The 12,116-nt window shown below is 34.4% G+C and overlaps 1 protein-coding gene across 1 annotated transcript; it reads left to right on the top strand.

Moving 5' to 3' along the window:
- Positions 1-1,439: 1,439 nt before the first annotated feature.
- On the top strand, positions 1,440-11,214 carry LOC114741087 (lecithin-cholesterol acyltransferase-like 4). The gene is made up of 11 exons (XM_028929347.1): positions 1,440-1,910; positions 2,513-2,604; positions 3,224-3,342; positions 5,452-5,587; positions 5,757-5,808; positions 7,026-7,126; positions 8,456-8,656; positions 9,088-9,245; positions 9,345-9,399; positions 9,700-9,753; positions 10,521-11,214. The coding sequence occupies exons 1-11, from the start codon at positions 1,670-1,672 to the stop codon at positions 10,935-10,937; spliced, it is 1,626 nt and encodes a 541-aa protein (XP_028785180.1). The 5' UTR covers positions 1,440-1,669; the 3' UTR covers positions 10,938-11,214.
- Positions 11,215-12,116: the final 902 nt, after the last annotated feature.

The following is a 12,116-nucleotide window of genomic DNA, read 5'->3' as shown; positions in this document are numbered from 1 at the left end:
TTTACAACTTATAAATAGGACAAAAAAAATCTTCTCCTTCTAATTTACGAATAGAACCAGAAGAGTATTTAATAAAAAGAGAATTAAGTCAAAAACCAATAAGACAAAAAACCAATCCTTTTTATACAGTAATAGAGATATTTATAGATTGTCTGACCAACAAAACCCTTACATTGACAGCGAGATTTAAATATATAACCTAATGGATAATGAGCTAATTACTTAACAGCAAGATCAACTTTTGTTGACAAACAGAACCAACATTAAACTGCTATGAATCAGCTTTCTAAATCTGAAAAAAGAAGAAGAAAGACTCGGATCCATTGCAGTGAGAGGCCCATGTGAAATTGTATTGATGCCCAAGCTTCTTCTAGAAATGCACCTCCACCTTAACTTCTGGTATGATAATTTCTGGTATGTCCTTGTCCTAATAAGTTCTGAGACCCAATTTACCTTGAACTTGTCTTGTAATTTTTGTTTCCTAGACCAGCAACAATCACTTAATTGAATTAAATGGAAAAGAAGTATATATTTTTTGTCTCAATTGATTGGATTGGTTGAATTTTTTTATAATCTAAATTCAAATAGAACCAAGCATACAAACATTTATAATTTGAAATAAATTTTTTTTGTGAGCTGCGCACTCTATAAGTGTTACAAAACACTTATGTTTTTATTTGTTTTGAAGAAGAACATATTCAAGATAATGAGATGGTAGAAACTGCATCGAATGTTATGTTAAATAAAAAATTATATTTCAATAATCGAAAATCCCAACAGATATTATTAAATGTTAGATAATATTTAAGTCAATTTTTTTATAATCATTATATCAAGTTCTTCAATTATAATCATATTCTGTTGTAATCCTAAAAAAAAAAAAAGACGCAAGGCAAATTGTAATTAAAGAATTTGACCTGATGATTATAAGAAATTTTTTCTATTTTCCCTTAAATATTTTGCATACTTTTAGATTTGTAGTCCATGATGTAATTTTCTCCACGTATGGATTGATGATTGAAGTCACAGTGTACAATATTTTTTATTTGTCTTTGTTTAAAGTTCTTTCATATTTGCTTCCTATTATTAGTCTTAGGAAAAATATATAATTATCACACAGACTTTTACCAAAGAGCCTCGCCCGCAAGGGAGCCGGACTAATTGTTTTCTTTTTTTGGCACCAAAATTTGTTATTATATGATGCCATTTGTTATGAAATTTTTTTAATGATTAAATTCTTTTCTTGGTTGCTCACATTGATTTTGCTTATTTTATTTTTTTGTTTTTGTCAAAAAATGAGTCAACATTTGTTTTTGGATAAAGGAAAAGTCAATATTTAATTTATTTTAATTATTACTATATTGTATTTAAACTGAAAAAGTCAGGGGACCGTAATCTTTACGTCACTATTTCTGGTCTCCATTTTTTAACTGTAGTAGGTTGTCGCCTTGGACACGAGTCCTGGCATCTTCTCACTCACCTTCATCATCTCACGCCACATCTTCCCCAAATCCAAACCCTAATTTGATCATCTTCCATTTTGTTCCACCTATTGCCTGTTGATTCTGCAATTCGGTTTTAAAATTATTCATCCATTCGAGAAAATTCTGAATTCGGTCGCACTTTTGCGATCCTGACGTTGTTTGATTGCTAGATTTTTCATCTCGCAATGGCTATGCTGTTGGAAGATATCTTGCAATCGGTGGAACTGTGGTTGAAGCTCATCAAGCAGCCCCAGCCTTACGTGAATCCCAATCTCGACCCTGTTCTGTTGGTGCCTGGTATTGCTGGTTCGATTCTTAAGGCTGTAGATGATGAGAATGGTAAAGAAGAAAGGGTTTGGGTTCGGATTCTCGCCGCTGATTATACATTCCGGACAAAGCTATGGTCTCGTTTTGATCCTGCTACCGGTAACTAAATTGTGTTAATTAAGTTTGAAAGTGTTTCTTATCCATTTGAAGAGTCGTTTGTTCTTTTAATTAAGCTTTTGTAAGCTGGCCCGGGGAAAAACAATTAAGCTTTTATAAGAACTCTATATGTGACTTCATTTGCTGAGTGAAGTTCGTTTCGCACTTAACTGCTTTATTGATTTTTTTTTTTTTGCCAAAGAAACAACTTCTCGCAAAAAAGGTTCATTTAATCTTATTGCAAACGAAGTGCAGGTAAAATTAGACTAGTCTCCTTCTCAGCTTTCCTCATCCATGTTTGCTTATGCTTGTTTACATAAACTATAATGTTATAGTTCCAGAAGTTGTTCATGTAACTTCGTTTGCGTTCCCTCCTTTTATATTAATGAAAGCCATTAATATTCAACGGGCTGTATTAGTGTAAAAAATATTAATGAATATGATTAATACTTTTTTAATTTATATGATACTACTAAACTAGTAAATTACAAAATGAAAACATGGGGATTATAATCATTTGGTTGTTTATATGGTAGAAGTGAAGGTGGTGCAACAAGAACTTAAAATTTAGAAGGCTGAACACTAATAATTTCTGTTGGAACCAGGTAAAACTGTTTCTATGGACTCAAACACCAGTGTTACTGTTCCGGAAGACAGATATGGACTATATGCAATTGATGTTTTGGACCCTGATATGGTATGCTTAGTTCTCGGGACAAAATGAAGAAGCGTTTATTCCTTTTGTTCTATGTTTTACGTTACCCTTCTTGATCCATGAGGAAGTTTAGTGGAAGCTTTTTTGGACACTAGGACAAATGGTATTCCAAGCTGCTTATGTTTTTTATTATATGGTTCAATGAAGTTTGTACTTCTCTGCAGTCATTCCTCTCTCTCTCTCTCTCTTTCTCTCTCTCTCACACACACACACACACACACACACGCACGCACACACGCACCTGATAAAAATAAGCATGTGCATATACTTCTCTTTTCCCTTCCCATACAATCTATCTATGAATACCTGAAGGCTTTGGCCCATGTAAACTGAGAATGTACAGCAGGTGCCAGTAGTTTGGTTTATGGTGATTTCATACAGCGGAATTACCTTTTTATTTTGAATCAATATATATATTTAATGAGAATATAAGTACACTTTGTTGACTAATTTTACATTTTATGGTAAATTTAGTATTTATGAGCATTAATTTGCTTAAAAATCCTGTGAATCAATGCAATTCTATTACCTAGTTGTGCACCCTACAATCCAGATGAAATAACACTTGATTCTTGGTTCCTATACAAATTTTATGATGCAGGTAATTGGACGTGAGTGTGTTTATTATTTCCATGACATGATCGTTGAAATGATTAAATGGGGGTTTCAGGAGGGAAAGACCCTTTTTGGCTTTGGTTATGATTTTCGCCAAAGTAACAGGTACCATATCATTGCAAAACTCACGTCCAATTTAATCAATATATCTTTAATTACCTTCCCTTTGTTGAGGCATGATCGAGAATGTTACTCAGCAATCCATTTCTTGAATAAATTTTTGGATTGTTTTCAATTAATAAACCCTACAACAATACTTTTCATACAAGTACATTAGATTTTTTATCCTGCTGTGTTTGGCACAGAAACGGTAAGCATTGATTGCCACCTCTGCTCTCTTATCCATGGGCTTTATGCTTCTTTTCCTTTATGATTATAGATGAAGAAGAGATTATGATTTTTCAAATGCAAACCCAATTGATGCATGTAATGGCTTATGGAAAATGTAGAGAGCAGATTAAATTGGTCTTTACTTTGTCCCCAGGATCTTGAGGGTTACCTTACTTGAAAGGCATAAAAGAAACATTTACTTTTTTTCTTCTGATGCGTACCTTTTACAGTATGGCAGAGGATTATATGCTATAATGATCAATGATCTTTCTCCAGGTTCTGCTTGTTCTGTTGGAAGTTTACTTTTGGAAAAGTTTTCTGGAAAAAGAAAAAAATTTTACTTTTTAGATGGGTGCCTGGTAGAGACCGAATAAAATAATCACAGAAAAATAAAGAGCAGGAAAAATGAATTCTTCTATTTGTATGTAAGGTAAGAATCTCACTCACTTAGAAATAGACTGAGGAGAATCTCCATACACAAGAAATTACTCTCTGAAAATATTTGATGCTTTATTTCTAAGGCAAAGTGCCTATTTATAGAGTTTTACAGAGAGAAAATCCAGGAAAATAGTTCAACGGAATAATCAAAAGAATTCAAATGAAACACCTAATCTGTTCTGAAGTTGAAGCGGGGTATTCCCACTTATTTCTCATCCAACAGAAGCAACCAATCAAAAAAGCAGGAACAGTAAAAATAAAATAAAGAAAACATCAGAAAAATAGCAGCAAACTCAGCCCTTGAGCCCCTTATTCTTCTCTAGCACGTTTCTTTCTCCTAGAGTAAGTCAGCCTCCACGTTTTAGTCTTGTCACCGCCAAAAACTTTTAAGCTCCATGGGTTGATGCTGATTGCTGGTTGGTGACCCATCGTTTTAGCTTGAGCTGCTCTTCCCTAGATGAATTCATTTGCTTACTCTTTTCTCGTGAATGTCATCATTTACCTTTTTTGGCGATAAATGAGCAGAAGATTTCCTAGGAAACCATTTGACGTAGAAGTAGGAAAGAGGGAGAGGGAATCAATGGAAATAGACGACCGAGAGAGAAGATAGATTGGGGGGGGGGAGTAGAAAAACAAAACTGAAATCTTCATTATTCCAAAGCTGATTACAACCTAACTCGACCTGTCTATGTATAACCTGATATCTTGGACCCTAATTAAGTAACCAATCCTAACTACTGGTAACTCCTTAACTAACCCCCTCTTCTTTAATTTATTACATAACAATACCTTACTCCTAAGAGACCCTTTCCCCCAAGAAAATTGTACCAAATACCTTACTCCTAAGAGACCCTTTCCCCCAAGAAAATTGTACCAAACGAGGCCCTCCAAAGTATCCTAATTAAATTTCCTCTGAACTAAGTCAGAACAAGCAGCTGGGCATGTGCAGCCGTAGCTAAAATGTAACTGACTCCCTTTTTGTTTATTTACTGTGTAACACTATTCTTGTGAGCCAAGCATAGCAAAAACTAAAATGTAAATGCAAAATCAGGGGGAAGATTACCGCTGAAGGCCCCATGCTAAAGATATTTAAACTGAGCGACCTTAATTTGAAAATCATTTTTTAGGACTCTTGAATGATAAAATTTTAACTTGCAGTTTAAAAAGTAAGATTGTGCAGTTTAAATTTTGGTCTTAGGGTCCTTTAGAATAATTTCAAAATTTAAGGTCCTTCAGTAGAAAGATCTTCACGTGGGGGCCCTAAACTATAGTCTCGTCAAAATTTAATTTAATCAGACTGCTTATTCTTAATATGTGTCTGTTTGGCGTTGTTTCCCTGGTGGTATGATTGGCCATTTATTCAAGGATAACTACTTTAATATGTACTTACCTGATTAGTAAACTAAATTAGGTGCTCTAACAATTGTACCACTTATTGTCATGTAGGTTGCCAGAAACTTTAGATCGGTTGGCTGCAAAATTAGAATCAGTGTACAATGCTGCAGGAGGGAAGAAGATAAATATCATAAGCCATTCTATGGGTGGCCTTTTGGTGAAATGTTTCATGTGCCTGCGTAGTGATGTAAAGAATCCATCAGGCCTCTTAAGTTTGTTTAAGCTTTTTTTCTATTTGTCTCTACAGTTTCCTGCAATCTTTCAATTTATGTATTAGCCTGTGGTTTGTAGACGTGCATCATGCAAAGTATCCGCTGTTGGGTAAAGTTTACAAGTTTGTGCTTTTTGTTTTGCAGATTTTTGAGAAATATGTTAAGAATTGGATTGCAATTGCCGCTCCATTCCAGGGTAAGCAACTAATCTTATATTTGCTCATGCCTTAATTTAACATACTGAATGAAATCATACCACACATTTTTCAATATAATTTGTCAAGCTAGGGACTGTTGTTAGTTCCAAAAGGGATATTATAATATTTTGATAGGCTAAATTTTTTGCTGGGCACATAAACAAGGTCATGCAGAGGTTATTAAATGATTTATAAATAAAAAGTGAACATGGTCGTGATATTGCATATGGCTTGGAAAAGAGATGAGTAAGTATAAAAGGTTATTCAATGGCGAATAGTTAATGCAACTTGATCCTTACTCATATATTAATTTGGTTGCTTTTGCTGCAGCTCTAAAACCAAAAGCTCGTTTAATGTGGGTAGTAGTAATGTTTATTTGTTGTTAGTATGTTATTTCCAAATTTGTATTTTTTTCATTTCATTGTCTATAGTGTTTTGCATTCCAAGTTAGTGTTTACATTTGCATAGAGAAAAAAAGAGTGCGGATGGGAGTGCATGGAATGCATACCTGGGAATGCATTCTTCATGTTTCATTTTATTCTGGGACTGTGATGCCCTGGACTAAGATGTCAAAACCACCACAGTCTATGTTTCTTTTTGTTGATATTTATTTATTTTGGATTTTTTCGTCCAAATAAAGGAGGCATAAGGCTCTGGGAGGGGTTTGGAGAGGGGAAAGGACCAGGGCAAGAACAAAGGGTCTTGTGCTGCATGGTTCACGGCTGACTCTTTGGGATGTATTTGGACCATCCGATACTAATTATGTTATTTTCTTTCTCTAGTTTTCATTGTTAAGTAAATCAAGCCGGTTCAAACCTCTGAAGATGTGGAGCTCTTCTTTTCTTCCATTTTCAATGTTTTGAGAGATGAAAATGGCCATAAGGATATTAGAACTATGCTCCTTGATCATTGTGCAGGCTTTGGGTATCTGGCTGGAAAATAATGCTTTGAGTATTCTCAGTTTATTTTTATTAAATATATACCTTCATTTCGGTCAGGGTTGATTTTAGGCTGTCCTGTGGGTTCTGGCTTACCAGTTCTTTGGGAGGAGGATGCCAAAATGGATATATCCCTATTTATGCTCTGCTTTTTCGTTCTCTCTTTGTTTTACCCTTGACCTGAAAAGTCGTAGCTTGCATAACCTGCCTTGGTGTATTTTTTGTTTTTTTTTAGCTGTATTTGCAGCTGCATAATAGTGAACCACGTTTTCTGACAGGTGCACCTGGATATGTCAATTCTACCTTTTTAAATGGAATGTCATTTGTTGAGGGATGGGAGCAGAATTTCTTCATTTCAAAATGGAGCATGCACCAGTTGGTAGAAATCAGTCATTTGCATTTCTTAAATATATATTTGAGTTTACTCTTCAATCATCTTCAATTACAAATTTTTTTAATGGATCATCTTTCCCTTATAGTCATCATTGTTACTTATCACATGCTGTCTTGGACGCGAAACTTCAGGAAACTAAGCAGTTCTGCCCTTTTTTGTGTAACCGTTAATACTGCCATAGTTGACCATTCTATACAAGTGAGGCATAGTATCTATATTGACAATATGTTCATAAATGAGATAGTGGATATAAAAGACATGACTATAGATAGCATGTAATGGATCCGTTTGATAATGTTTATGTCTATTAGTTTTTGAATATAGTGTTAGAATAACATTCAGCAAAATTTCTGTAAACTATATTCTGAAAATATTTTCATAAGACTCAGTTTGAAGATTTCAAAGTTAGAGTCTTGACTTCCTTTCATTCAAGTTATAATTTGTAGTATAAGAATTATCTGTAATATCTAGAATATTGTAAAAAAAAATGGTTGATTGATTTGGACTGTAAATTTATTTACGAAATCAATGACCAAAATCATTTTCCTCATGTTTTAAATGCAGAAAGTAGAGGTCTATTTTTGAAAAACTTTTAAGTAGAACAATTGCTCTAAACAGATCTGTTATTGTTATCGGGAAGAAAAAATGTTGAGTTATTAAACAAAAGAGGTTTGAAAAACAAGATTCAAATTGGTTGTTTCTGGAAGAAAAACTAAGTTGGCATAGCTACCTAATGTGATTTAACTGTTGGAAACATAAAGCTTTTATTACTTTTTTAACCAATTAATAATACAAATAAAATATGGGGTTTTATCATGTTTGTATGACGGTAGAAGTGCTAAGCGATCAATGTTTCTATGTGAGAAATAGGCAACAATGGTATAAGATCTTTTTGAAATGACATATACAACTCAAAGGGTTTGGAGTCAGTCTTGAGATGTATTTTGATATTGAAAACAAATATATATATGAATTGTTGAAACTAACAAAGATATCAAAAAGAGGGGTTTTGGCTTATAAATATTGTCCATAACTCGTTAGTCAATAATCAGTTACTATGACAACTTACGAATAATCAACTGCATGATTGTGTTCGGGATTTAGTGGGTCTAGATAGCTGGATGGTGTGTTCTTTGTTTTATTTGGGTTATTTCAACTCATCTTTGCATGAAATAAGTGAAGCAATGGCATACACCTGGCCTTGTTTCTGTGATTGATTCACTTATGTTTCGTTTTCGTTTGTTTTTCTTTTATTCTGATGCTGTGAAATTTTTGATATTATTGATTATTGATTAGCTTCTTACAATGTTACAGCTGGTTGAATGTCCATCTCTATATGAACTTATGGGTTGCCCTGATTTTCACTGGGAGAACACCCCAGCTCTAGAACTGTGGCGTGAGAAGCATGATTCTGATAGGAAGCATGATTCTGATGGGAAACCTCGTGTTATTCTGGAGTCTCATCATCCAGAAGATAGTATTGAGATTATAAAGGAATCTCTTGCAAATAACAAAGTGAGTTGTCTGCTTTATCTTGTACAGCATTTGAACTTCAGTTCTTTCCATATCTTTCATGAACTTGAATATATTATTTTCTAAACTTTAGGGTCTGGAGTATGTTATGATTGTTCAGTTTACTAATCATATTAATTTTTGTGAACAACTTGTAATAGAAAAACACAGCCATCCCTATGAGATCCCCCCCCCCCCCCGGGTTTAAAACTGATTCCTCTGTGATTAGTGTTTAAAGAAAACTGTTTAGTCTTTGTTTCTGTGAAAGGATAACAGGGAAACTGGCATTACGAAGGTTTATTTGTAGGAAGGCTGTGTAGTTACTGTAATGCTTTTGACAGTTACAAGTATTTCTCTTCATTCGATGTCCTGCATGATTATTAGTACATCTTAGACATCTTAGGTTGTTATAATATTGTTTAACCATGATATAGGTCAACTATGATGGTGAGGATTTGCCCCTTCCCTTTAACATGGAGATCATGAAGTGGGCAAATAAAACTCGCGAGATTTTATCTGGTGCGAAACTTCCTTCTGAAGTCAAATTCTACAATATTTATGGGATTGGTCTTGAGACGCCCCATACTGTTTGGTAATGCTTCCAACGCCTAATAAAAATGGATTTTATTAGAAGGTTCTAATTCTTTGGAAATGTACAATAACTCATGAAGTTTAAATTACTATTCCGCAGCTATGGAAGTGGAGAGAAGCCTGTCTCAGATCTACAACAGCTACGTTATTCCCAGGTCATTTGCTTATATACCAATATTTGTATGGTGCAGGTTATACATATAAATATGGTGCTTGCAGTGTCCATTGACCTGTCTTATCTATGCGAATAGTTAAAATAACTCTGGATAGTTTTCCACCTGCATTGTTTTATCATCTATGGTTTTGAAAACACATTTAATTGGATTAAAACATTAAATTAAAATGCAATACATTCAATTTCTCTCCCAGACTGTTTCACAAGTATCCTATTTTCCTTGAGGCCATTTGTGTTTTTCCATTTGCAAATGCTGACCTCTTTTAATAAATATTTTCAGGCCAAATACATTTGTGTTGACGGTGATGGAACAGTACCAGCCGAATCAGCTAAGGTTTGACACCTTAAACTTGTTCCCCCCCAGTGAATCAATTTAGACGTTCTTAATTTCTGTGAAATTGGAATTTGATGATGTTACTTCAGAATCTTCGACGGACGGATTAGATGTTCCTTGATATAAGTTGATTAGACCTATTATTTCAATACTTCTTGTATGATACTCCTCTAATCCTTAATGTAAGACCTAATTAATTTGAGTAGATTAAGGATGCTAGTTAAATTAGATAATTTGATATGTTTTTTCTATAACATCTTAAGCATATTTCTTAATTCTTTTCCTCCCTTTCCTAGTTGATTATTGCTGGGGGAATATAAATAGGGTTAATTTGGAAAAAAATTGATAAACATATAAAATAGGTCTTGTATATAGGACCAACATCAATTCCCTGATCAGGTCCTACATGAAGGATTGGATGAATATCATCTTGTCTACAGCAATATAGGGATCCATGGTTGCCGTAAGCAGCATATCTGCTAAGCTGAAGATGTACTTCGCAGCTATTAATGCCTAGTTTCTTCACTATGATTACTACTGTGCCCCCGTCTAGATTATCACCCAGACTCTAATTGTCATTGCCGTTCTGCGGCTTCCATCTCACACATCAGAGACCATCATAATCATTGTTGCATCCTATTTCTGTAGAAGCCAGCCGTCGCGATGACTACCACCGTTTCATGGTTCCCCATTGCCGTTGCTGCCTATGCGTGACCTTTAGTTTGATTTTGTCCCACAACATGGCTTCATCCTTGTTTCATTTGCAGGCTGATGGGCTCAAAGCAGAGGCAAGGGTTGGAGTTCCAGGCGAACACAGGGGTATTCTTTGTGAGCGTCACGTATTTCGGATTCTCAAACATTGGCTGAAGGCTGGAGATCCCGATCCCTACTACAACCCACTGAACGATTATGTGATTCTGCCAACTGCGTTTGAAATGGAGCAGCGCAAAGAGAATGATCTAGATGTCTCATCCCTTAAAGGGGAATGGGAAATAATTTCTCACGACCAAGATGAATGCAGCCATTCTGCTGATAAAATTTCTCTGGGTGCCATATCTGTTTCGCACGAAGGAGCCAATCAGTCCTGTTCTGACGCTCATCCCGGTATCCTTGTTCACTCTGGCAACAACGGCGGGCGGCAGTGTGTTCAACTGAACGAGTTAACCGTCTCAGTCGATGCCTGATAAAAATCAGCTTCTTTTAAAGTGTTGCAGTGGAAGTGAATGGTAATTATCCTGTACAGCTTATTATATTCGTCGATGACATCATGTTTGAAGGGGTTGTAATGGTATATATGTATCTAAGGGTTATATCATACATGAGAAATATGCCATCGTTCTGACAAAAACACTCAATGTCTGGTATATAAGGTCTGGCATAGTAAGATGATGTGCCATCTACAAATTTCTAAAGGAAAGGTCTTTGCTTTTATGAACCTAGATTTCTGATATTGTATAAGCATGACATGGTGTTCCCAAGTAACGGTGGGTGAGTTTGAAAAAAGTGAGCTGCCAAAAGCTGTCATGCACAATTTTAGTAATTAAGCAGAAATGGATAAATCGGCTTGAATGGGAAAAGGCATAAAAGAATGTAGCTACCTAATACCAAGTATATGCACGGTTTCTTCTTCAAGAAATAAGCTGTCTCTGTTTTTCTGGGTAATGCATTTGAGAAATGATTCTTCCGGTTTTTAATATAAGGATTACTTGATTAATTTGGATAGATTAGAAAAACTAAATAAATTATTTAATTTTAACAAGTGTAACATGATCTTTTTAGAAGTATATCATTTTATAGACGTTACTTTTAGAAAAAATGAAATATGATAAGCGGTCGTAAAGAGGAAAATATAAGTTTAAATCTCAAAAGGCGCACTTGTTAGGAGGGTTTTAATTTTAATGTTTTTTACATGACAGAGATTAGTTTCAAGTTTAAAGTAACTTAAGAAATCATCTAAGTTATATCCAAAAAAAAAGAAAAAGTTAGATTAGAGTTAGCTTAAGAGTCAAATAGGTGAAGAATAAAAAACAATAAGTTAATTTCTTATCACACCATTCAAAGACTAAATATCAATTCAGTATCATGAATTATTAGCAAAATAATCATACTTACAATTTATTTCTAATGTTCTTTATAATTCTTTTGACAAATTGACATCACGATACCATACTATTAAAATCACTAGATATTTAATCTAGCAAAATATGATAACAAGATATTCTTACTTGCAATTCTTTAATCACTAAACTAATGACTATTGACAACTTGAAAAAAAAAAACAAAAGAAGATGACTTCTTTTTGCATCAAAACAGTTTTTGTTTTTTGGGGGGCTAAAAAAAAAAGTAAGTTAACCTGCTATGCC

Source organism: Neltuma alba, unplaced genomic scaffold (assembly GCF_004799145.2).
Source record: "Neltuma alba isolate B1F8T4 unplaced genomic scaffold, ASM479914v2 tig00003268_pilon, whole genome shotgun sequence".
In the NCBI taxonomy this organism is placed as follows: domain Eukaryota; kingdom Viridiplantae; phylum Streptophyta; class Magnoliopsida; order Fabales; family Fabaceae; genus Neltuma; species Neltuma alba.
Note: the sequence above shows the minus strand (reverse complement) of the source record. Positions and strands in the feature narration are given on the sequence as shown.

Excerpts from the sequence above, each read along its gene's own strand:
- LOC114741087 (XM_028929347.1), top strand. The coding sequence starts at position 1,670 with ATGGCTATGCTGTTGGAAGATATCTTGCAATCGGTGGAACTGTGGTTG. Across the intron at positions 8,657-9,087 it reads AATCTCTTGCAAATAACAAA|GTCAACTATGATGGTGAGGA; the intron begins GTGAGTTGTCTG and ends ACCATGATATAG. Across the intron at positions 9,400-9,699 it reads AACAGCTACGTTATTCCCAG|GCCAAATACATTTGTGTTGA; the intron begins GTCATTTGCTTA and ends AAATATTTTCAG.